The sequence below is a fragment of the Epinephelus fuscoguttatus genome, linkage group LG20, assembly GCF_011397635.1.
Source record: "Epinephelus fuscoguttatus linkage group LG20, E.fuscoguttatus.final_Chr_v1".
Taxonomy (NCBI): domain Eukaryota; kingdom Metazoa; phylum Chordata; class Actinopteri; order Perciformes; family Serranidae; genus Epinephelus; species Epinephelus fuscoguttatus.
Genome location: NC_064771.1, coordinates 25,246,328 through 25,272,634, shown reverse-complemented (window position 1 = coordinate 25,272,634; position 26,307 = coordinate 25,246,328). Strand labels below are relative to the sequence as shown.

The 26,307-nt window shown below is 39.7% G+C and overlaps 2 protein-coding genes across 2 annotated transcripts in view; one reads left to right on the top strand and one right to left on the bottom strand.

Annotated features, from left to right (window-relative positions):
• Nucleotides 1–890: 890 nt before the first annotated feature.
• zgc:174164 (uncharacterized protein LOC570656 homolog) lies at nucleotides 891–13,098 on the bottom strand. Its single transcript, XM_049564043.1, has 22 exons — nucleotides 12,899–13,098; nucleotides 12,551–12,651; nucleotides 12,391–12,467; nucleotides 12,232–12,310; nucleotides 12,068–12,144; nucleotides 10,376–10,568; nucleotides 10,191–10,253; nucleotides 9,879–9,950; nucleotides 9,615–9,784; nucleotides 9,437–9,527; nucleotides 7,678–7,805; nucleotides 7,258–7,429; nucleotides 6,987–7,076; nucleotides 6,424–6,625; nucleotides 6,183–6,291; nucleotides 5,266–5,446; nucleotides 5,039–5,125; nucleotides 4,847–4,952; nucleotides 1,730–1,865; nucleotides 1,545–1,638; nucleotides 1,387–1,424; nucleotides 891–1,292 (listed from the first exon to the last, which is right to left on the bottom strand). The coding sequence occupies exons 1-22, from the start codon at nucleotides 12,963–12,965 to the stop codon at nucleotides 1,169–1,171; spliced, it is 2,457 nt and encodes an 818-aa protein (XP_049420000.1). The 5' UTR covers nucleotides 12,966–13,098; the 3' UTR covers nucleotides 891–1,168.
• Nucleotides 13,099–13,406: 308 nt separating this feature from the next.
• The window catches only part of LOC125881084 (poly(ADP-ribose) glycohydrolase-like), a 32,699-nt gene continuing 19,798 nt past the window's right edge, over nucleotides 13,407–26,307 (top strand). The window contains exons 1-8 of the mRNA XM_049564044.1: nucleotides 13,407–14,132; nucleotides 14,232–14,320; nucleotides 14,430–15,175; nucleotides 15,304–15,426; nucleotides 16,288–16,374; nucleotides 16,651–16,725; nucleotides 22,138–22,230; nucleotides 23,737–23,891. Of these exons, the coding sequence (XP_049420001.1) occupies nucleotides 14,017–14,132; nucleotides 14,232–14,320; nucleotides 14,430–15,175; nucleotides 15,304–15,426; nucleotides 16,288–16,374; nucleotides 16,651–16,725; nucleotides 22,138–22,230; nucleotides 23,737–23,891 (1,484 nt within the window). The 5' untranslated portion in view covers nucleotides 13,407–14,016. The remainder of the gene's footprint in view (nucleotides 14,133–14,231; nucleotides 14,321–14,429; nucleotides 15,176–15,303; nucleotides 15,427–16,287; nucleotides 16,375–16,650; nucleotides 16,726–22,137; nucleotides 22,231–23,736; nucleotides 23,892–26,307) is intronic.

The following is a 26,307-nucleotide window of genomic DNA, read 5'->3' as shown; positions in this document are numbered from 1 at the left end:
CATACAAAAGGGCAATTTAAAGTTCTTTACAGAGCAATAGAATATAAAAAATAAAGGATACAGAAAGGAGTAATGACAAAAAAAGATATATAAAAAGGTCAAATTAATTATTTTACAATTTAAAAAAAAAATCACCATTAAAAAAGGCAAAAGTGCAGACAAGATTATTTAAAATTATTTGCATTGTTGAAGACAGTTGTTCCCAACCTTGGTGTAGGAACCCCTTAAGACACCCAAGGAAAAAACTGAGGGGTCACTAGATATTTCTTTTACACAATATAATGTGTTCTGTTGCTTTTATGCTTTTATTTTTTAAAAACACTATATTTTCACCATTTAAAAAACATTCAAATGAGTGAGGACAGCAAATATAGAAAGTCTGAAAACAAGCAATTCATTTATCATATATACTGATAAATACTATTGTTTGTATATAAACTGGCCCCTGGTCTCCTGTCATTTTGCAAAAATGGCCCCTGCATAAAGCAAGTTGACTATCCCTGCCCTACAGGATACAGAGGATCTATGGTTTACGTCATTCATTCTTAATTTTGGGAAAGTACTGACACACCTAACGCGTCTACCCTGCCAAAACACACATGAAAGAGGAGCAGGGAAGGAGAGGTTAATGTCAAGGTAATTTCCACAACTCTTTAACCAACTCAGTGCAAAAGCAAAAAGCGAAGTCACTGCTTCATGCAAATTTCTGACACCTACGTCAGTGTGAAACAAACAAGGGCTACGCTGATAGAACAGCAGCTTTACTACAGTTCCCATGAGCCCCATGAGCTTGAAACCTATTACCTGATCCATTTCTTCATTACAATTAACATCCATGAAATCAAACATTTTAAAATATTTTACTACATATTAACACAAAATACAAAAAGTTTGGTAATATTTTTTAAAAATATTTTATGTGCATGTGTTGATGAGTGATAAACAGGAATCTAATAAAACACACATATTCCAATAAATATTTACACCAGCCTCGTCCACCACCACAGCATTACAGTCTGCCTTTAAAAAAAAAAAAGGTGCTTGCAACAAATCAAAGTGAGTCTGTTGTTATCACAGTGTTTTCAGATTGTCTCTTCATACAGTGTTGAGCTGTGGTAAACTCCGTACATTCACAATACAACTGACGATACTTTGTATAAAAGGAGAATCAGATTGGTGGCTCCTTCTGCGGGATGGGTTTGGGTACTCCGGGTCCTTGCTTTGGAGCTGCTGGTTTTGCAGGAGCACCGCTTTCATCTGCATTCCAATAATCCAGTTCTCCATACCTGAAACTGACAGATGGTGTCCAAATACGGTTAAACTGGTTATACAGGTTTGCTTGTGTGTTTGAGGACGATATGGTAGATAAAACATAAAAATTCATACCCAGAGATCGGGACTGTGGTAGCTCCTGGATGTCCAGGCTGGAATTAGAAGAAAAACAACTTAAAATCTGCCATGCTGAAAACACATGTACATCTTCTGTAATCCAACATTGCCCTGCCTCCCCTGCTGCGATGATCATTATAAAAACAACAATTTACCCCCTGTGAAGGAGCCTGTACTGGAGGCTGAGTGGTGACACTTGTCTGAACATTGCTGTTTGACTGCCGATTTGCATTTCCAGCATTACGTGACCTAAAAAGAAGAAAGCTTTAATCATCTTTCCATCAAAAACATTGCCTTTAAAGTATCTATCAGTATATTTTTAATGTGAGTTGATGTTTACTTGAGGCGCCTGGCTCCTTTTATGCACGGGTCCAGAGAGTCTCTCCTGAAGACGAAGAGCAGCCCCAGAATGACAAGGACCAGAACAGGAACCACCAACAGGAAGAAGATCAACAGGCCGTTCCTGAGGGAGTAATCTGAGGTAGAAAAAGGTCATGTGTCAGTAAGAAACACTACGGTACAGTAACTGCAACAATCAACTTGTGTACCTGGCGGATTACCTACAATAACAACAGTGATTTGCTGTTTTTGCAGTGCCTTTTGCTATGAAGTTTTTCTTCTCAAACACAAGACATGACAAACTTAACATATATGAATGCATCAGGAGTGGAAACAGGACGCAGAGAAGACAACTTTGATTTACTGTATAACTATTGCTCATAAAACAGCTAAAATACATGATTCTAGTTCACAATGTGAGGCATCACAGCCTGAGAAGATGTTTACCAGTTGTAGCAACTACTATCAATAAAAAAGCCGCTAAGAGGCTGAGTAGGCTCGTAACTGGGACTCATTACGTAAAATCCATGCTGAAGTCCAAGGATGCGTTTTATGGTGGTTTATCAAGCAAACAACTGCGATAACTAAAGCAAAATGAGATGAAATGAAATATTGTGTCTTGTGATATTACGTGATGTGATTATGGTCAACAGAATTTTTTTAATGATACATCCTCAGTATAATTAAAGTTAGTACAGTGACCATTCAAAACATGCCTGTTTGGAACAGGCCGATTGCCTGGCCTCAGATATGGCTGCTTAAAGCTTTCTCGAGAAGAGCAAGTCAATCCCCAAGGAAATGCCCAATTTTACAGCAGAAATAAAGCTGGTACAAAAACAGTTTTGGCCTCTATAGCTAATTTCCTCTTTCATGACCACTGGACGAGGAGTGATTTTTTTTTATGTAACTCACCCATTTAAAAATAATTAAGACTTAAAGTTATGGATTATTAAGGGTATGGTTGCTTTGAGTGAAAGATGGGTGCCCCTCATGACAAGTTGCTACCCCAGGCGCAACACTGGTTGGCTAATGTAACCATGGTGTAACCCCAGACCCACAGAGTTTAGGTGTAGCTGTAGCTGTTGCTAATTCACTGTGCTTTCAGTTTATGAAAGTTAATTACAACGTTTTGGTGGACCAAAAAAGTCTTGTTCAGCATTTGGTTGCACTAAATGACCTTCTAAGGATTCAGATATTCAATTTTTCTAAAGAGTACATTTTGTTTCAATGGTTTTAATCCGGTTTTCTGTAGAGAATATTAGCATTAGCATTAGCATTAGCATTAGCAGGTGCAGTCAGTTTTTCCACCATTTTAGTTCATTTTAGTAACTCTGGTACTTATTATACCCCTATTGTTACTCTGTTAGGCACTGGTTTTTGCCTTTGCTACTAGAAAACACTTCTATCTTGTATATTTGCATATTTTGCCAGATATTTAATAATCTATTGTTATTACACTGGGCCCAGTGAGTGACCCTGACCTGGGGAAACCACTGGTCATTCCTATTGGTACTCTGCGAATCATTAAAACTGTGGTTAATGTTAGGGATGCACCGAATATTCGGTAACCGAATATATTCAGCCGAATATTGCAAAAAAACACACATTCGGTATTCGGTGGAATAAGTGAAAAGCAAGGCCGAATAATAGTGGCGTGTTTTGATAATGCAATCAAACAGCGTGCGGTGACGGATGGAGTAAAATGTCGGCAGTGTGGCGATATTTTACTCCGTCCGTCACCGCTCTCGCATTTGTGACTAAAAATAGTTTTGTGTGGGCAAAATAAATCATTCAGCATGCTGTGTGAGTACAGATTTCAACCAGCAGTACAAACGAAACAGCAAATCCCGCCGGTTGTGGGTTGAACGGGGGTCACAGACACAGACAGGAATGTATTCCTGTCAAATTCGGCGGGGCATGATAACAGCTTACTGGCAATGGAGAAGTCCGGCTCCACGTGAATAACTTGTTGACACTTTGTGGCAGGTAACGGCCCACAAACCTCACCGCACTTTAGGGACTGTTCTTTACTTGTCAGGGGAGGAGGGTGGCTGGTTGATTTTTATTTTATTTATTTATTTTATTTTGATCCCCTCTATGTTAATCACTTATTGATGCTGTTTTTGAAGTATGAATAAGTCAATAAGTAATTTATTCCATTGAAATATCATTGATGTATTATAGAAAAGTGATTTATCTTTTTATAAATGACAAAAGACACATCTGCCTCATTTTCCCTGTGGTATTGTGATACTACTCAGAACTGTGATACTTTCACTGGTATCGTACCGTGAATCCCAATTTGGTACCGTGACAACACTAATCTGGAGGGGGTTCATCTGCTAAAACTAATGAAAAACTAAAAAAACGGCATTCGGCATTCGGTATTCGGCCAAGCATTTAATATTATTCAGCTTCAGCCACAAATTTTCATTTTGGTGCATCCCTAGTTACTGTACTTAGTTTTACCATAATTTGAAGCCTTCTCTGGCACACAAATTTAATTTGAGATAAATAAAGTCCTGTTGAATTGAATTAAACTGATTCACAGTTAATTATAGCTGTAAATGCAGTCTTAACCAAGCTAGCAGCTAGCTACAGGGTAGCTCCACTCTCTCGGTCACTCCAAAAAAATCAAAGATGGCGACACCAAAACGTTGAACCCGAGGATTCAAAGCAGGAGTACTCAAACTGATGGCTGACAACAAAGTGGCTACATCTATTATTTTATATAGTCTATGGTGTGTAGTTGATTGGATAACCAGTTGTCACAAAAAAAGGACACACATTTACAAGCTCCTCCCATTTTAGTTAGACAATCTAAGACCAATACACTTTGACATCTTGGCGCAATAACAAGACATGTAATAAGGAACCACCAGCACTAAAGTCATGCCAGCAGAGAACAAAATGATTAATACATGAGTAACATGAAGCCTAATAAAGGACCACTGTATTAGATTACTTTGTACCTAGTGATGCATTTAGAGATCATCATGGCTGATTTCCATATGTTGCCCCATTCAGAGCTCAAGAGTGTGACATTAGGTGAACTGTATAAGGTATGGTGCCTTTGACTTTCTGTGTGCTTTGTCTTGAAAAGTAAAAGTAAACCCACCTATCTGAGCAGGACCGCTGTCTATGCTGCCACCTCGCCCTGACTTGTCGCAGTTAGGCGGGGCCCACCCGTTCTTACAGTGGCAGTGCCCCTGGTCATTACACACCTGAAGACAACATTACAGGGGCAAAGTCAGACTTGTCATCACTGGCTGGTAACTGAGTACGAAGAGAAAAGAAAATGCAGACTCACCCCTTGGTTGTTGCAGGTGGTCTGGGCACTACAGTCCAAGTTGGGCAGCAGAAAGGAGGCGTTCACACACTGAAAGTCTATGCAGGTCTGACAGAGAAGAATAATGGCAACATTATTTTCACTTTCACAATGACAGTACTTTCCAGGAACAAGTATAATCACATCAGTTACAGGTTACATTCCTTCTCTTTGGCGTGTGCACTCCTTAAAATACTTTGTCTGCTTACCTTTCCTTTCCCACAAGGGCTGCCATTGTTGATGTAGCCGGGATCCTGCACGTCGGTGCCAAGGTTGAAGTGTGCGTTAATACACCTTGACCCTTGAACTTCTTCCACACTGACTTGGGCACCAGACGGGGGGGTGTCGAGGTCCACGTTAACACACTGCAACTTTCCACACATGGAGTTTCTGCAGTGGAGGATTAAGAGAACACAGTCAATTCCCACAGCTGTTAATGACTTAAATGTTGGGGTGAAAAAAACTCAAACGATCCCAAACGATTTCAATAACTGGGCCCTGAGTGGATGTGGTTCGTAATACATGATTTAGGAGTTTCAACCCTGTGCAGTGGCGCCTTCAAGGGGAGGCCATGGCCCCCCAATATAATTGCTGTACCCCCCCCACTGGCCAAAAATAACTGAAGGCTGACATTACTGTCTTTAAGATGCTGTGGGGTGCGCATTTTGATGCTAGGTATCAACCATGTTGGCATAGCTTGTCAGGAAACAGGCTAAATAATGCTCCAAAATTAGCATGGCCATTTTCCAAAAGGTCGTTTGAGCTTATGATATCTAAATGAAAATGCCTTCTATGGGTATCCATGAGTCTCCCCTAAACTTCAGAGGGCTTGTTCCCATAAGTGCTTTGGTCCTCACAATCAATGCACTCCTTCAAAATAAAGCTGCAAGTTTGTCTTTGTAAGAAAAAAGGACAACAGACCTATTTGAAGAACAGTGAATCACCTAACTGTGCTATATGGATCCATACGTCATCAGCATAATTGAATTTCTGAAATTCAGTTATAGCTTTTGGTTTTGGTGCCACTGATCCTGTGATCAAGATGTAGAATATGTTTGTGTTGCAGTTTTCCTGAGAATTACACACATTACATCATCCCTCAGTAATTAAAAACTAGGGTACTTACGCTACAGTACATCTGATGAAGGTTTTGCCGTTGGTTCCACAGTTTCCAAATTGGTTTCCCCTTGTGTTTGCATTCTGGAAACAAATATCTGCTGCCTTGGTTGCTGGATCTGCCCAAGGGAGACATAATATCCAAGATAAAATGTTAATGTAAAGATGTATTTTTAACTGGAGTGTCTAGTTAGCATTTTTCAGAAACAGATTTAGCTGCGAATCTTTGTAACAAGCATTACTGAATGTACCTGGTGCAAAGAGATGTTTGCACTGGTAATCGTACGTCTGGCATCGGCCCTCATAGCAGTACGCAGCAGCTTGACCGTCCTGACAGGGCAGGCCGTCCATGACATAGAAGTCCTCAGGACAGGATGCATTTTTGCCATTACAGTATTCAGAAAGATCACAGGTGTTGACAGACTTTCTGCATGGTGCTCCGGAAACCATGATCTAAAACACAAACCAGTCACATACGAACAACAAAGACGACCCACTGGTTTCTTTTAAAAGAGAAAAGAATTTTTTTCCCAAATACAATCTATTGCCTTCACTTAATGCAGTCATAAACATAGATTGTATAATAAAGACAGATGACATGACAGCTCCCCAAAAGTAAAGCCAAAACACCTGGCTGTCTCTAGCGTAGGTCATAAACCCTGCCCCCTCCATGTTAGTGGATGGGACATGGGCCAAACTAAAAACTCAAAGTACACGTCAAATAACCACCAAGTGTTCATTCTTTAGATAAATTAGGTTTTAATTAGTTATTTACTGCTGCTAACTCTGACCTGAGGTCCACCATAATGCTGACCTGACAGTTGTCGCAGCACTCTCCCTGAGCACAAGCCGACCCAGATGTAAATGTGCAGGTGGCAGCATTACAGCATTTATTGTCGCATTCCTGTACAAAATGGAAACAGAGAAACATTATGCTTACCACCACATTCAAAAGACAGAAAAATTGAAAGAGTCTGTTTTCATATTCAAAATACTGGTCTGCATGTAATCACAAACTTTGTGTGTGTGTGTGTGTGTGTGTGTGTGTGTGTGTGTGTGTGTGTGTCTGGCATGCAGTACTCTACCTCTGGTTTGCCACAGTCACATTGCTCTCCTTTGTCCAGCCGGCCATTGCCACATTCAGCGACTCCAATCACATCTGACGGGGACGGCTGGTTTTTCAGACACAAGCCTCCTCCTCGAATGACCAGCTTCTCAAAGTCTTGTTCACTGCAGCTGCTAAAAGTGGGGGAACCACTACAGGGTGGCAGGATAAACCATTAATTAAACATCTATTTGGATAGGCCTCAACTCTACAGAACAATCTCTGACAATCTTTTGTTGTCAAATTAATTTCAGTAGAAAGACACAGCCTGTGTACGACACTGTGGCTGTAAAAGATACAGAATGTACTATACACTGCATTTAAGTACTGCAGGAATTTAACTACTGCTTTATTACTTCATGTCATGAGGTTAAGACATATTTTGTAGAAGATGTGTTACCCAGCAGCGCCCATGATGCAGCTTTTTCCATCGCAGGTGCAGCGCCCGTTGTCGTGATTCATGCCCAGGTTATGGCCCATCTCATGAGCCACCACAGTGGAGGCAATAGCCAGGTTGTCATTGCCGTACTGTGGAAACACACCCAGTGCATTCAGTGTTAACATTATCGATAGTTAATATATCTAAATATGATCCTGAACTCTTATTCATCAATATTATCAAAATAAATACAAAAAACAATTTTGGCTACATGTGAATTTCAAGAGTGTTTCTATCAGCAGTGCTGATCAAATACAAATCAAGATTCTGCCTATTTCTAGCCTAAAATGTCTTCAGAAACATATTTTAATACACTGTTTAGCTGTAATACCAGAGATTGTGAGCAGGAATTGGCTGCCATACTGTTTCGTGCATAAACTGAGGCTGAAAACACATTTACACAATTGAAATTTCAGACTTTTTAAGGACCCAGAATGAAGTTTCCATGGCCATTCACAACATATAACATAAAAGAACTGTATTGTACACTTTACTCCAAATGTTAATTATATTATAGAATGTGGTATGCAGTCATGGAGCAGTAGAACTCCCAGAGTGCACTGCAGCTTCCAGTGACACTTGGACGCCCTGGGCTGAACATGTCGACGTCTCAAATTTGATAATGGCAACCTAAGTGCCAAAAACTGCAGTTCCTCGAATGGCCACTTGAGGCTGGCTCCAGAAGCCAGTCAATCCCCATAGACCCCCATGTTTGAAATGTCCAACTTTACAGCAGAAATAAACATGTTTGCAGCCTGGTACAAAAATAGTTTGGGTTTCTATAGCTACTTTCTCTCCTGACACCCTTTTATATTTCATTAAGGCTTAGAGTTACGCATAATTACAGGTTGGTGGCTTTGAGTGACAGGCTGTCTGCCAAGAGAGTCCTTGGCTTCTCAGTCAGATCAACCTCCACAGCTCCACCTTCTCACCCAATTATGGTTTTGTTCTGGCTCCAAAAAAACCCAAGATGGTGACGACAGAAATGCCAAACCTTAAGGCTTCAAACCAATGGGTCACATCACGGTTGCTACGTTAATGGTTTTTACAGTGTATGGCTCAACCACTCCGTCACGACATTATTATTCTTGCTCCACTTACTCGCCGTTATTCAAACATATCAGATTCAAACTCTATTTAAACATAATTACAGCTAGCTGGCATACAAAAAGGAAGAGATGAAACACGGGGAAAAAATAAAGAACTATATGTGATGCTAGATAAAACTTTATGCATTGAGGCATTTTAGAGGTACACTGAGTCAAAAGCTACAGAAAATAAATTTGCCATTATGTTACATTGTGTGCAAGGTATCCATTGAAGATCACTATAGTAATTAATTTTACTGCACACAACAAAATTCCATAACTTTTCCAAAACTTTGAAGGTGTTAATAATTGCATGACTTTTTTGATAGGTTTTCCATGACCATGGGAACCCTGTTGTGAAAATGAAATCAAAGCACTGTAAAGCACCACAGGGCAAAAGAATCTTAGGAATTCAACTGACCAAACCAAAATGCCTTGTCATGGTGCTTCAAAGAGTGAGATCTGGTCGAACCTGTTTGACTCCTGTGTTACTTAGAGCATGCGAGAATGAGCTGCATTTATGGCACCTGCCATGAATAATGCAGACAGTATCAGTTTCTGCGCAAAAGCTCATACTGCCAAAGCACCAAGGTGTCAGCTGGTGTAAGGAGTGAAAAGGGTGTTGGACTCACCACGTTGATTCCTCCTGCGTGCGCTGGGGAGCAGACTGTGCCCACGAAGGCCATACCCAGAACAGCTCCCTCATATGCACTGGGACGACCACTGAGAAACAACAGGACCAAGGGACGAGTCACAAACTTCAGCGTCATCATAAAACTCAGAGAACAAGACAAAGAACATGCTACTTACACAATGAGTTGACCGATGTCATTCCTGATCTTTGGTAACAGAGTACTCTTCCTCCACTTGACAAACCTTCCCAGCACCTCTCCTGCACCGCCTTCCACACTGAAGGGATTACTATCCTTAAAAATAACCAGGCCCACCAGCACCACACGGATATTCAGCTTCTTGTAATACTAGAATGCAACATAAAATAAATGATTATAAAGCATGGGGTGGCAGTGGAACAAAAGTAATATTAGAATTATGTAGAACAACTTGAAATCTCACCCCATCCAGTAGATTAGCCAGTTCCACCATTTCCTCTCGTACCGCCGTCTCATTTTGTTCCTTATGATTATACTGTATAAACAAAATATCATGAAGGATCATGCAGTTATGATAGACTGGTTATTTTTGGCACTATATTCCACAGCATACTGCAACATTTAAAGGAGAAAGATTTTTCCTTATAAACTGCTACAAGGCTGATGAGTCATTAAGTACAATAAATGCTCATTTATCTGGATCTAGTCAAACCTGTTGCAGCCAATTCATTCTCACTCACCACCACTGAATTCACAAACAGACGAACACACTCACCCTGAGATTATCGACCACAAGCGCCAACTCCACATAACTGGTTTGAGGTAAATTGCGCTTCCTCTGTTTAAACAACAAACAGAGAAGACGGACAAGCAGTCATTGACATTCTCTGCCACTTTCCATTTCAAAACCAGCTCACACTATAAATATACGCTCAGGTAAACGTGGTGGGGCATCCTAACCCGCAGCAGTGAAGTCAGGGATTGTCCAGGCTCAAAGGGTTCGTGGCTTTGCGTTGACGCAGCCTCACTGACGACCCCGCAACGGACAGGCCCCGACTCACTGTCCTTCAGGAGGTACAGAAGGTGCTCATTGGTGGCAGACCGTGGCACAGGCTCAAGTCCGTATGTCTCATTTCCAAGGACGATCACACCCCTACAGAAAAGTAGTGCAAAGCCGTTCGATAAATGCTTTTGTGCCAAAGCCTGGGTGTGGTACTGCAAACCCACACCTTGGCATGACCTTACATAATCAATTTTGTAACCAATAAACCCAATACACTTCCTCATATTAAAGGTCCAGTGTGTGGGATTTAGGGGAATATATTGGCAGAAATGGAAAATAATATAATAAGTATATTTCATTCAGTGTATAATGCCCCAAAAATAAGAATCTTAGTGTTTTCATTACCTTAGAATGAGCCCTTTATATCTACATAGGGAGCAGGTTCTCATCTACAGAGATCGCCATGTTGCACCGCCGTGTTTCTACAGTAGCCCAGATCAGACAAACCAAACAGTGGCTCTACATAGAGACATTCACATTTTTGCATTGGCCACCATAGTTAGCAGTCCCTGCCAGGAAGAACAGTGTCGGAAATACACTTCATTTAAACGTAAAGCTGCTTTATTCAGTGTTTTTACCGGTTTAAATCACCTGAGGTCAGTTCAACTTACCCAGGATATTTTCGTTATCTGGCTTGATTAATCCTAACGTTGGCTGTCGGGATAACCAGTGTCCGAAGCTGGCTATCAACTAGTTCAGCCAACTCTACGTTTTCCTCTCCAGCAAAGAGTGCATTCATGTGAAAATGGCAGGGTTGTTTATTATGATGGACATCACAAGAACCGTAAATGAAGTAGCCTACTTTACATGATATGAGATGAAACTGTGTTAATAATTACTTGCAGGAATATTTTGTTTTAGGGACAGTGTATTCATCGGAGTACAAATTAAACGCTAACCTCTAATCTTACTACAGCCAAGAGCGGACAAACCAAACACTAGCTCCTCGGTAGGGTCATTCGCGTTTTCACATTGGCCGCCGTAGTTAACAGGGCGTTGTGTTTGTTTTGGAGAGGAAGAGACCTCTGCAGATAATACAGCTCCCCGTAAAAACCCTCCGAATGTCTGGATTCTGTTATCAGAGAAAAAAGGTGAGCACACATAAGCAGGTGCTAGGCTAGTGTGCCAAACAGCATCAAAGAAACACTGATTTGCAACTTGAAAATGCTTTATTCAGTGTTTTGAGCAGTTTTTATCGCCTGGTCTGTTTGTTTTGAAGAAGAAGAGACCTCTGCTGAAAATTCAGCTGCCACTAAAAACCTTTGAACAATCAACACGGAAGGAAATCTAACCAGGAAGTTTCAGCTGAATAAAATCTGCGATCCTCTCCGGTAGATGCCACGGAATTACTCTAAATGTTATACACTGGACCTTTAAGTGGGGAAAAAATGTCTTTGGTGATTAAAAATTATCTGGATTGTCTAGATCATTAATTTTGGATGGCAAAGTACTGTGGAATGATAGCACGATCCGATCATATGATCATGACACATTTCCACTCAAGGAATGCAAATACTGAATCAGTGCCCAGCTCTAGCTCATATATCACCTAAAAGAGGAACCAGAAACAGCAAGAGAGATGTTCACACCTGAGGCCAGAGCATGTGCTGAGCGCCACCAATGAATCCTCATATCCTTCCACCTCTCCGTGGTAATAGCAGTGCACCTGAGGGGGAAATAAATGGTGTAAACAGGATTGTGGGTTGAAGTTCAAACCAGGCTAATAAACCGGAATGAATGAGTGACAGCTTACGTGCAGTTTTGGATATGATGGCTTGTGGTTATCGTTGGCGTCACGTGAATACTGAACAAAGTTTGGGTGTAGAAAGTCTCTGATAAGAAGAGAAAAACAGACAGGATGTTTAAAGGAGTTACAGCAATGTCAGTAACACTTAATTAACTCTGTGCATACCTGTTCTTTTTTAGGTGAAGCAGGTGTTTTCTGTTGTTTATGTTGACAGCATATGACACTGTCTCCTCTCCATCCTCCTAAAATGGGTAAAACCAAAGCATTTTTGATGATGTCATATCACAATGTCATTTAAAAAGAGTTAATCAGGGTTGTTACCTACCTCTTTTGGTTGGCTGTTGATGCTCCTTGTCCATCTGTGAATCAGCTGAGGATTTACAATGGAGTACTTTGAAAGTTTTAATGAAAGCCCATTGAAAATGTCTGGAACAAAGGTGAATACATAGAGAAACTGTAAACATAAAGAAAGGTATCCTGTAGTTTTCTAATGCCATTTCCGTCACGACACAAAGCACCCACAAATAATTCAACCACATACAAAAAGGCAATGAAATGTTTAATATTAAGGATTCTTCCTGAGGAGTTAGGATCCCTTGTGTCGCTTTACAACAAGAAAACGGACAAGGAACACGCTTATTTTCACCTCCATCGAAAGACTATTCAACCTCACCTTTGTTGTCAATCCCAGAAACGCAAGACAGCAAAAAAACAGCGACTAAGATGTATTTCCTGACCATGATCCTGGTTAAAGTACCACGGTTATTTCCCCATTACCCTCACGGTTAACGTTACGTTATGCCTGCTATTAATGAATGCAGGGCTTGTGCCTTTGCTTCCTTCTGCTGTTCAGGTGAGTCGTGATGGGTGTGGCTTGCGACAGGTGGCTTGTGAAAACAAACTGCAAAGGTGGAGTGACAAAACTAAATATTTGTCGGAGTATTTCCCATTCTGTAACCTATGTCTGTAACACGTAACCATATGCTAATGTTATGCGAGTGTTAGCTTACGGTTAAACTATACCTGCGTCACTATTGGAGGCATACTATTGGCGTCATTAGCAACTGTCTCAAGCGGGTGTGTTCCCGTCCTCTGACATTCTTTTATTCATAATAGCAGACTTAATTGTTGTTAATATTAAAATGACAGTAAATCTACAACAAAGTCGGACATTTTTTTAGACCGTGCCTGAATCAGAATTTCTTAAAAACTAACTTTTCTACAGTAAAATCGTCGTAGCCATTATAAACGTTGAGAACTGCTGTTGGAAATCTCGCGTTATTTCAACAGTTGTACGTCACTGGCGCGCGGAAGAGCTGCACTGTTGTTGCTAGGTTCAGTGACAGCCAGAAGTACTACTCTGCGTCTTAACACTAACCAAAAACCAACAAATATTGTCATAGTGTACGTTTAGGTTATTTTTAATAGGAAGCTGTGAGTTTACAAGATGCGTGCTCAAGTGTCTGGCGCTATTCACAATTATTTCTCGGTTGTTTTAAGGAGCTGTTGAACTCCAAAGCTAGCTAGCATGTAAGCTAGCTAATGGTTTGTTGACAGTCGTTTCTGGATAGTGTGTCACGCTATTGTTGGACAACAACAAACTGCGACCTAAGGTAAAAGCTTGGTTTATATTACAAGATAAACGCAGCATTTCGTTCAGCATTAGGTACAGGCGAGCGCTCATTAGTTAGCCAATTAGCAACACGGATAAGTAAGTTGATGTTATGCCCCTACAAACTAACGTCAAAGCACCGGCATGTGCTTTTTAGGAATTGTTAGATAGCGTCATGTATGGCTGCGTACCATTTTTTAAGACTTGCTCACCTACTGAAGAAAGGGCTGCCCACGAAACAAGTCTGGACAAGAGCAAATAACGCCTCAATCTTGGTGTCAGCTCAGGTTGTATTGTGAGTATACATTTTGTGTCTTTTCATGTTTAAACTGCCAAGAAGCAACTCTGTCTCTAATTAATGTGGATGTCTAATGTTTTGCTTCTTCCTTTGTAGAATGACTGCGCTGACAGACTTTGAACCTTTAGCAAAGAGACTTAGGGTTGATATGAGTGCCCCAACGTCCCCTCCATCTTCTTCCCAAGGTAACTTGGTTAGAAATCATATTTTTCTTTCTTTTGAGTTTATCTCACAGAAGTTATTGGCTTCATTTATGTATTTGCTTCTTTGTTAAACTGTGTTTTTCTTCTTCAGTCTCATCTTTATGTATTCAGAGCAGAGATAATAATACAGTAGATCAAGAAAGGAGGCAAAACAACACAGACACAAAGATGGACATATGGCCAAAGACTGGAGCAGACCGACTGCGAGGTGTTAAGACAAAAGGTTGCCATCAAAGAATTGGCCCCAGACCGCAACAGAAGTTCAGAAGCACTCTTGAACGATGGTTGGTGAAGCCCCAAAAAAGTACAGCTGAAGTGTGCCAAACCCAAGAAGATGTCGAGATGGCTGATGACAGTGCCTCACAGAGCACGTCAGCTCAGGTTCAGGAGCGGCAAAATGCTGAAAAGCCTGCTGTGTCTGACTCGGATGAAGAAACACAACCTTTGACACCACAGGGCCTGGATGAGTACAATCCTGTGTCACCAGCTTCCAAGGACCCTGCAGGGAGTGGGCTAACACAGCCACCGTCCCACAATTATGATGGATTAGAGAAAGAAGAAATGGAGACAGACTCATCAGAGAGCTCCGTCAAGCACAATGCCAAAATAACAGACTTCTTTGCAGGGACCTCATCACCAGGTGTACCTGTGAGACGGGGCAGGCCGAATAAGTCTCCAGACAAACCAGATGCAGACAAGGAAGCCACATCTGCTGTTGTCAAGCCTGATGTCAAATGGCTGGGGACGCCAATTAGTGAGCTAAAGAGAATGCCAGAATGTGGCGGACCGCTTCCTCCACTGAAGGACGTTCCTGGCCAGCACACTGTGATGATAAGGGTGTGAGCAGTTTTTTCTACATCATTGAAACATACAGTAATTAGATGATCAATCCAAGAAAATATTTTTATAATGACTTTCAGAAAAATTATAATAATGCCATTTGTTTCACTGACTCCCATTGACAGACCGACCTTCTTCAGAGTGGTAAAGTTCCTGTTCCATATCCTACAAAGTTTAGGGATACCTGGGATGATGTCCATGTCAAGATGCCCTGTTCCAGTAGCAACCTGTTTCCTGTACAGGATGAGGTAATGATCCAAGTGTTTATAGATCTGTCAGTATAAAAAGCAGTTGTAGTAATGGATATGTTAAAGTGTTGTTTAAATGTCACATTAAGATATTTACTAGCCTTTTAATTGCACAGACTGTACACCTGTGGTTCAATATGGATCACATAAACAGTGAGCAGAGACCACATCATACCTGCTTTGGCCTCTCTCCACTGGCTGCCTGTGAAGTTCAGAATTGACTTTAAGGTTCTCTTGTGTGTGTACAAAACCCTTAATGATCTGGTCCCATCCTACATCCCAGACCCAGATCGTGCCTTTGCTGTGTCTGCCCTCAAACTGTGGAACAGCATAACTCGTTTAAGTCCAGGCTCAAAACCTACTTTTATTCATTCGCGTTTCAGTCCCCCTGATGTGGTTTTCCCTGATGCGTGCCTGTGTGTTGTGTCTCTAAATGTGCAAGCTGTGTACCTGACTTTGGTCGACATGAGTTGTTTTTAAATGCGCTTTATAAATTAATCTTAGTTGAGTTGAGTGCTATTATAAGCCTGAATGAAGGCATATTAAGTGTATTACTGCTACCAATTAGGGTGAGAGGATGAGCACTGTAATATTTATTTTGTTTTAAAATGTTCACATATATACCTTCACGTAAGACTGCTGAGTTTCTACAAGCTATGATGCATATACATGGAACTGTAATGTTTCAGAGCAAATATTTACATCTATTTTTCTTGTCTCAAATCTCTGTGTGCATGAGTGAAACACATTGAGGGCCAAAATATTGAATGCAAATTATGACGCAGCATTGTTATTCTTTGCATATGAAAAGCTGAGCTGAGTTCATCCTGCAGAGACCTAACAAAACGTGTCCTTCCACAGGAAACACTGGAACTACAGAATAAGAGTCGGTGGGAGCTGATCAAGGAAGCTTTAAACAAGGAATTTACGAGTCCATTTGAGCTGAGGGTAAGTTTCAACTCTGTGTCCTTTTACTGACAAGACATAATGCATTTCTTTTCATGAAACTTCACAGGCGCACTGTAGTTGCTGTTACTAGATTATGCCATAAGATGGCACCATAAGCCAAGAAACAAAGTGGCACAGTCTCTCAGAATTTTGATATTTTGACAGCTTGTTTGTTGAGTTAATACATGTATATCGTAATTCTGACTTAAAACGACAATTTAAATTTGTAGATTTTCATCTCAATTTAATATGATTATTGATATTTTTGTGTTACAGAATGCAATACTGAAGTACAACTCCTCACAGGCCAAGAAATGGGACTTCACTGCATTACGTTTGTACTGCACTAAGGTAAACAATAAATATATATGGTATATTTACTGATATTTGTATGAATATCACTGAACCCAGAAGAAGTAGTGAATGAAGTTTCTTTGTTCTCGAAAATTATTTTCTTTGTGATTTGATTGAATTAATACTGGCATGCAGACATGTAGACACAGATGGAAACACATGTTGACGATGCTGCCGACTAATGAAACATCAACTGCCCAATCATGACAAATAATTGCCCGACAGAAGGCCTCGTAAACCAGCGTTGGTTCCTCTCATGGAGCTCGGGGTCAAAGAAAGCACAGATGTCTCGTTAGTTAGTGAGGATATTATCTTCAGTTTGTGGAAGACGCAGTGATGCGGATGTCTCATTCGACACCAGATTAGATTTAGCTCGGTATAAACAGTATTTAAGTGGCATTGTGAATCAATATTGATAGATACTGTAGGCCTACTATGTAGACATTTTTCTTGTGTTTGTGTCTCTATTCCTTGAAAACCCAGTCATGAGTTCATACAGTACACTCTCAATAATGAGCATATCATGCAGAGTGATTGAGAGTTGAAGGTACTTATTTTTTAAAGAAAAGTGTTGGAATAAAGTTTTAAGGATTTGTGAGAAGTTTCTTTCTGAGGCTTTAAACAAAGTCACAAGCTGTTTGGAGTTCTGAGGCTCAGATTATGAGTCTGTATTTTAAAGGTGCTTATGTGATTTTTATTTATTTATTCTTTATACGGTCCCTGGCTAACTCATTTTCTTCACAGGCCAAGGATGAAATAGGCCTGAGTTGCATCATGATGGCCAGAGCGCTGTTGGTTCATTGGTTGTTGCTCAGAGTTGTCAGTGTCTTCTCCTGCCTTGTTCTGAGGCCATCCATCATCTTTTGTGTTTTGATGCGCTCTGCGTCATCCTGTGTAGAGAATCAGGGAGGGCTGTACTACTGTCTGGCTCATGAAGGGGATGGGAATCTTCTATTTGGAGAGATGGGCCATGTTGTGACATGAGAGCTGATATAAATCCTGAGCCTGTGAGACAGGACAAATAATAGGCTTTATTTTCCATATAGTAAGGGAGCGCTCATCCACTCTGTGCTGCATTGCATCATAGAATACATCAGTTACATGTTTTCAGGAATAAAGTACATGTAACATGTTTTGGTGAATGCCAGCATGTCAAATGTGTTTCTGTCATTTTGAACAAGAACAGTAATGGATTTCTCACGAAAGAATGTTGCAGCCCTTCAGAGGCAAAGTGTGACTCTAGAGAAATAATTTAATCTTTTGCCAAAAGGTCATGTTTAGTAGCTTGTCAGAAATGAAAATGGCTGACATTACATCCCAGAGAATGCTTTACTCCGGCCATGTACTGTTGAATCAATTGTGTGCTGTATGTATGTCATAAATCATGTCCCAGTGGGAATTTTGTTAGATAAAATCGGAACATGTTGAGAGGCTTTAGCTGTGGGCCAAGTTGTTGTTGAGGTTGGATTTGAATTGTGTCAAGTCTGCTGTGATGGCAACGTTTGATTTTGTCAGACTGCAAAATGTCCAGCACCATCATATAAATGAAAACAGAGGTGGGTTTAAAGTGAGGTGCCACATAATTTGGCCACTAACTGGTTTGATGATTGAAGTGAAGATGGTATGTCGAAATCAGTAGGTACTTTTACATGCATGCTGATATTCCTGTAGGAGTCTGAAAATGACAATATTCTGAATTTGATACGGGTCTTGTAAACAGCATATTCTGTATGGATATTCTGAATTAGGCCTCTTTCCAAATGAAGGATTTTCCAAATAAGACGTGGGATGTGCAGCTATTATTCAGGTTTTTGGAGCTTTCTTTGGACATGTATACAACGTATTCGGAATATGCATCCCTACTTGAGATTTTACCGAAGTTTGCAACACACAGCTTGTTGCCTGTTAACCCTAAGCTCTGTGTGATGTCATGGAACAACTCGCCAACAGTTTTCAAGGCAGAGGTAGAGATGCATGCACAAAACAAATGCCCACATTTCTGATCTAAAGGAGAAACACACCTACTTTTAAAAATTATGAAAGATTTGGATATCAACAGGCTTTTGGATATGTTTAAATATCACACTGCCAAATTTTTCAAAACGGTGGTGGAAGGAATGAAACAGGGAGGTTGTGTTTGCGCAGTCGAATAAGTCTGAAAAAAATCCTGGCACCAGCGACAGACGGTCTACATTTCCATATTTTAATTTGATAAATGACATGTTAGGTAGGGGTTGGAAGTATCTCAGGCTCCGTGGTACGATATTATCATGATACTTAGGTCACAATACAATATTAATTTTAAACATGTTGCAATGTGCTGAGTATTGCGATAAAATATATTGTGATATATTGCGATTTATTGCCTTTTTTCCCAACTGTAAATTTTGTCCCAGAAGGAAAACTTTGTCAACATTTGTATTATCTAATAAGATAAAGCTTTCTGTCTGTTCGTCTTACTTCAGCCATTTTATTTGCAGCAAAATTTATGAAGTTGACTGAAAAAGCAATTGATTATATTATTGTAGTAGGCTACCTAAAGTTTAATTAATATTTGTCATATTAATAATTTATATAATTTAAAAAAAAATTGATACTTGGCACCGTGTGATGATACGATATTGCAGAAATATCGCGATACTTTGCTGTATCGATTTTTTTTTTTTTTTTCCACCCGTAATTTCTGAGTACGCATGACTGCATGTAAACAGGGATATTTGTGAAATATTCATTTTCTTAATTAGCTATGTAAACAGTTTAGTAGGAATATTGTCTTTTTTCAGAATAAGGGCAAAAAACAAACTGTTTTATCCCTGTAACCTCATTGGTAATTTAGTAAACACTGTAAAACTTGCATATTTGACCCTAAAATTGTGAAAATGAGAAGTGGCACAATTGTTTTTCATGTTAGAAACTTTCATGTAACTTTGTAGAGTCACCTACTATAAGACATTGTAGCTCACATAAAATACGTTTGCTTTATTTATGTTCTATATTACTGCAAAGTTGACACACACACAGTTCCTCTTAACAAAGACTATTTATTGCCTCTGTCCCTTACAGAATTTACTCGCAGCTCGACTGAGTAATAAATTTATTTTTTAATAGTCAAATATGCATCAGAGGCGGTAGCTATTAGGCTACATGTGCAGTATTTGTAATGTATTGATGGGAAGCAGCTCATATAGGCCATTGAATATAGTGGTGGTGTAGAACATATCTAATTTTAAAAACCAATCAGAGAGGATCCTATATATTTGAGTTATTTCCAGTGCAACACACAAGCAAACAATGCAATGTAATGGATGGATCACATTTTTTAGTTTGTTACTTCTCCTCTGGAGGAGCCAGATTTGAGACACAGGAGCAGACTTATTTTGAGTGTCAGAGAAACGTAGACATGAATGGCATAGAGTGACGGGCCAGGCACCCTCATTGAATATTCATCTCGGCATGCACAACTTATGAATAACTGAGAAGCAGTTGACGGACAGGGTTGGTTTGGTCCATTTCCCTCTCTCCAGCCCAACCAGTGTTGTATTTACGGTTATGAGCGCGCAAGTGTTTTATTTTAACACGGTAACACGTCCACAGACGCAGTCAAGCAGATTGCTTTATTGCTCAGACCTGTTGGGAATAGGAACAAGAGTGTCAGTGGGTTGTGTTAAATCTGTATGGGAGCTCTGGTTTTGCGCTGCCCACACCTCCGCATCTTGCTTGATTACTTTGTCAGTTTGGCGTGATGTACAGACCTGTATCAAGTCATACCGAGTGTTAGTTCAGTTGATTTGATGCACTATCTTGTGCTGATTTAAAGAGCTTGGCTTATACTACCTCAGCTATATCCACCGTCTCGCCCTGTCAGCTGGCGTCATTTATTACGCCCATAGGAGCAGTTTATGATGTCAACCAGGTCATTACTTATGACAGTGTTTAGTCAGGCTTCCTTTGCCATAATATAAATGTCCTTTGCTAAATCACCAGTCAAGGCTCCTTGTCCTGGGAACACACTGTCCTTTCTGTTTCAGACGCTCGGTCATTTGCATCTCTTCCAGGAAGACTGTTTAATCAGCTGGCATGGCCGTGCAACCTTGATGAAATTGCTTTGTGATTGATCATTCTGACATTTTGAAGCAATACGAGCGTAAATACGGGTAGTATATATTGTCTAAGACACATTAGTGCACTAATGCAGTATTGTTACTGTAGTATTTGTTTCTGAGGGTATTGTTGTAGACAAACTGTCCAGCTTAAGCCAGATGTTTTTAATGATATGAAGTCATGTCTTTCAAAAGTCAATTCTAAGGGTCCATTGTGTAGGATTGAGGGGGAAATGCTGGCCGATTTGGGATATGATAAGTATGTTTTCTTTTGTGTATAATCACTTGATAAGACAAATTGTGTTTTTATTACCTTTTTACATTTATCCTCCACGGTCCTCCTCCACGGAGATCACCATGTTGCAGTGCCATGTTTCTGCAGTAACCGACAATGGACAAACCAAACAGTGGCTCTGGATAGGGCCATTCGTGTTTTTGCTTTTTCACGTCTACGAGGGTTTGTCTTGGAGAAACACTGATTTTTGTTAATGTGAAACTGCTTTATTCAGTGTTTTTAAATTACCCGTTCCGTTTGTTTTGGAGAGACAGATAATTCAGCTCTCGGTTAAAAACTCCTGCACAGTGAACACTAAGGGAATTTTCACCGGGAGAAGTTTCAGCTGGTTGCAATCTGCAGTCCTCTCCACTAGATGTCACTAAATCCCCCTAAATCTTACACACTGTTCCTTTAAATGTGCAGTATGAGGTAATAGTCAATTATTTCTTTCTTTCTTTCTTTTTTCTGATAATTTCTGACTATTTTGTGGTTAATCTTTCGGTTTTGTTTGTTTGTTTTCATTTTGTTCGTTTATTTGTTTGTTTTCTAAATTTTTATTTTGTAGTTTTCCTGTTTTTTGGTTGTATTTTGTTTATTTTTGCCTTGGATTTTTAGTCATATATTTGTTTTATTCTATGAAGTAATGTCTGCTTGTGTGGACCCCAGGGAGAGTAGTTGCTACCTTTGTAGTGACTAATGGGAATCCAAATAAATGAATAAATAAGAATATTCAGGTTTTTTTATTTTCCACTAGCTGTTTTACTCCTACATGCACAGTATTGTAGGTTGAATAGCCGAATTTTACAATTTTTTTAAGAGGGTTTTGCCATTTAATGTTCTGCATTGCTTATATTTCATTAATATTTGTTTACCAGTAAAATTGTACATAAAGCCTCAACATTTTGATATGAATCCGAGCTGTTAATTTGATCCGTCCTCTGTCTGCCCTAATCAACCCAAACAGCTAATAATGTCACAGCTGAGTTTTGTGGCAAAACAACAAACATAAACAGATCTCTCGCTCTCTCCAAGGTCCTGGAGCCTGATGCCGCTGAACATCTGTTTGACTCCCTGCTGCCAGACATGGTGCAATTAGCACTGAGAGCATCTGAGCTCTGTACCAAGGTAACAGCCATCACTAACCAACAGACACCAGCTCACTGCTCTGCGACACAGTAGATCACCGCAGCAGGTTGATCCCAAAGGTCACGACATGACAAATAATCTTGTGAGATGGTAGTAAAAAATTGTGAGGTCAAGGCACGTAGCTATTGACGGTCATTTGTCCAATGTTTTATAGTCGTCTTGGTCATCTCGTTCTTTGGTGTGTGGATGATGAAGAGCAGTGTGTGTTTGCAGCCGAAAAAGTCCCATCAAAAGGTTTTTTTGTGTATTCATTTGGCCAAGAAATTTATTTGTAGTTTCGTATATTTAACACTCAAAATGGTCCGCACCAATAAAACCATTACCCAAGCAAACAGCATTGTGGTAATGTAATGCATTTAGTGACAAGTGTAGTAAACTCAGTGTTGTAGGCCATCAAAATTAAACATCAGTCTACATGATGAGTAGCACAGAAAGTTGTCTTTCTATTCCCATAATAATTTTTGTGATCAGTTATTTTTTTGATAGAGTCAAATAGAATATATATGATTTTCACGGTACGATAAACATTTAAAAATTGAGTAGCTAGTCTAAAACTGACCTAGAATTCAATTGATTCTGACCGGAAAACCGGTCTATGTGTAAGGCGGAGAGATGTAGAGATTAATACTACTACTAACTGTTATCCATGAATCTTTGTGCAGTCATGTTAGCTAGCTAAAGCTAAATTTGCGACACTTATCCATGAGGTGAACCAAGCTAACATTTGCGTTCTATTAAAACATGTTGGCCAATGACCTTTATTATTATTTCAAGTGTACGGACATTAGGAGTGGGCGATATGGCCCCAAAATAAGACAACGATATTTCAGGGTATTTTTGTGATAACAATATTCTTGACGATATGATAAATTAGTAAAAAAAAAAAAAATATATATATATATATATATATGTATATGTATATATATATGTATGTATTATTAATTTAGGAAAATAGAATTGCAACAAAATCCTTGATATAGTTTTACAGTTTGCCTTCAAATATTATAAAAAAGAAACAAAAATTATTTCTCATTTCATTCTGCTCCGTCTCTCTTGGAGCTAAGGGGTCCTTGGACTAAAAAAAGTTGAAGCCCTCTGTACTACAAGCCTGTTGAAAAGCGAGCAAATTGAATTAAATCCATCATGTCTGTCAATATTGCTGTGTGTTCCTTCATTTTGCCAGTGCTACTTGTAGCCAAACAAAGTCATTTTTCCTGTTGGTCTTTGATGCAACAAGGTCTCCCCACTGTCATTACAGAATTGCTTACACAGATGCACTGTTTATTTATAAACCCACAGCCTTTATTAGGAGTCTGGGTCTCTTGTGAGCAAAGATGAACGTTGATTGTAATTATGATGGCTGATTCAAGAAGTACAGAGTGGTGCCAAATTAGTGGCATTAATTCAACTTCTATGCCTCGTTTGGCAAATTGACAAAACAAATTATTTTGACCTTCCTCAGCTGTACCTCTGTTCCTCCTCTAGCCGATACCCCTCCTCAAGCAAGGCACGGACCACTCCATCACCATGTCTCAGGAGCAGGTGGCATGTCTGCTCGCCAACGCCTTCTTCTGCACCTTCCCCCGACGCAACTCCAGAAAGACTGAGTACCGCAACTACCCAGACATCAACTTCTTCAGGTAATGTGGGGACATGGAAGTTTTATACATGATGCGTAGAGTTACACAAACGTGGTTCCTGCAGATCCTTAAAAAGTGTTAAAAGGCATTCAATTCATTGATCTTAAAATAAGGCCTTAACTGGTATTAAATGTCTTAAATCAGTCTTTTAAAAGTCTTAAAAATGCTCAGCAATGGGAAGCAAGATTTTTTTTTTTTTTCGGACGTTGCATTGTAAAATCTCAGAATAATTGGTAACATCAGTTTTTCTTAAATAATTTACTGATTGCTTCTACCAACGTCACGCAGATCAGGATAATGAAACCAGCAACTATGATAATTTGTTTCTGGCCAGGATGCTCACAGCAGAGGATTATTGTCTGCTAGCTAGCTGTCACTGTGCAGTTAGGGTTCCAGTTCGGATCTACCCTCGTCCTGCTACGTGACAAAAAAAAGGTCGTGTTTTGTGTTTCGATAAATATTTGGGCAAACCCTAAGTAGTTGGTGTTAGTTAATTTTTTTTTTCTCGTCAGTTTTGGTTATTGTAGAATTGGTTTTAAAACTTAATTCCGAGTGGCATAAAAAAAAAAAGTCTCTCTCAACAAGTCTTAAATCTCACTTGTGTGTGGCATATCATCTCGTTCACGATAATACTGGTACAATTTTTAATATGATATGAACGATTCATATTGTAATACGGCTGAAAGCAAAATTATCCCGGCCCCTGCGGTGTTTCCAAAAAGAAGAGCAGCTTCAGAGGTGTGGAATAATGCGTCGCATCGTTAGGCCTGGGCGTCCTGAATGTTCTATGAACAGCCTCGGACTTTTTAGACTCTTTTGGCAAGATACGGTGTGTTACCCTCCCTGCAGAGGGAACTTATTCAGCGGCTCCTCTGGCAGCAGCACAGCGTCTCTCCCTCTCCTCTCTCACCGTGCGCACACAGGAGTCGGTGTCATCAAGTGATTTTGTCATAAACCTTTGGTAATGTAAACCTACGTGACGCTCGTGGCTCGACCAAAAACTCCATATATGTGAATGTGCAATAGTTGTGGTATCATAACAGCCTGTCACAGGTTACAGCGTGATGATTGGAGGAGAAATGGCAGAGCATAAAGGTCCAGGTGGAAAAAAACCCAACTCAATCATTTAGGATTTTACTAAAAGAAGGAAATCACCTGCTGATTTATATATATAGATCCCAGGGGATGTTTTTTTTGTATTTGGGAGCTGTTTAGATGTCTAATTTGTGGTAGATTTTATTTTGTTGAACTATTAATATTGTATACAGAATCTGAATCTCACTCTGAGTTACTGCTGTTGTTCACAAACTAAAGAAATGAGAGATCATTTTTGTTTAGTTTTTACTGAATATTTGAAGGCAAACTGTTAACATGTTATACTATGTCAATTATTTTGTTACAATTCTATGTATATACATGTATTTTACTAATTTGTTATATTGTCAAGAATATTGTTATTGCAAAAATACCCTGAAATATCGTGATATCATTTTAGGGCCATATCACCCACCCTTAGTAGGAACCCTGCATGATCAGTTTGGAAATGATGCTGCCGTGACAACTAGTTTCATTTCCATGAGGGGGCACTACTGTATATGTTTTCTTCATTAATCATTTTATCGTCTGGCTTGGTGTCAAACCAAATGTTTGCATTGTACGTTGATTTAATTACACATGAGCAAATATTGTCTTATTGATCAGACACAGTAATCACTCTGAGGTATTTACACCTTTAACCAGCAATACTTGGCACAACTATACACTGCAATACTATTTGTTGGTCAGTTTCAGCAGAACATTAAGACCCTTTCTTTACGTGTAGTTCAGAGCCAAACCTTTTCCTTCCAAAGCATCAACTATGACAAAGACGAGGGCATGAAGGTATTTTTTTAATCCCTGCAAGCTTTCACTGTGGAGATCGTCTGGGTGGAGTAATGCAGAAACAGTCTGCAGATCCCTGCTCAGTCATGTCCCCCATCTCTGTTGGCATCACAGTGTAATTACCTAAATGGAGGAGGGAATTAGATTAACATTGACTCAGATGGCTGCTTTTGACAATGGAGAAGGCCATTGGCTGTTTTGCAGAAGGCTGTAACAGAGTTCAATTGCATCAGTATTTCATTCACATAAAGGTCTCTGCTGTGATTTGAAAAGGAAAGCCACTGTTGTCTTTTTAGCCTGCTGCAAAAAAATGGTCCTGAATCGCCAATTTGGTTTGAGCCAGCTTTGAGTTTCTTTTTGAAATCATTCATTTATTCTGATTTTTTTTTTTTTTTTTTGATAAAGATCTGTCAGTTCCAAAGTTATTTTCTTGCTTTTTTTCCCCACAGGAATAGGTAGAGGAAATAAAAACAAAGCTGTTTATCCTTGGAAGTTCTTTTATCTTGATGCAGACCTCTTATTTGCATCGAGATAA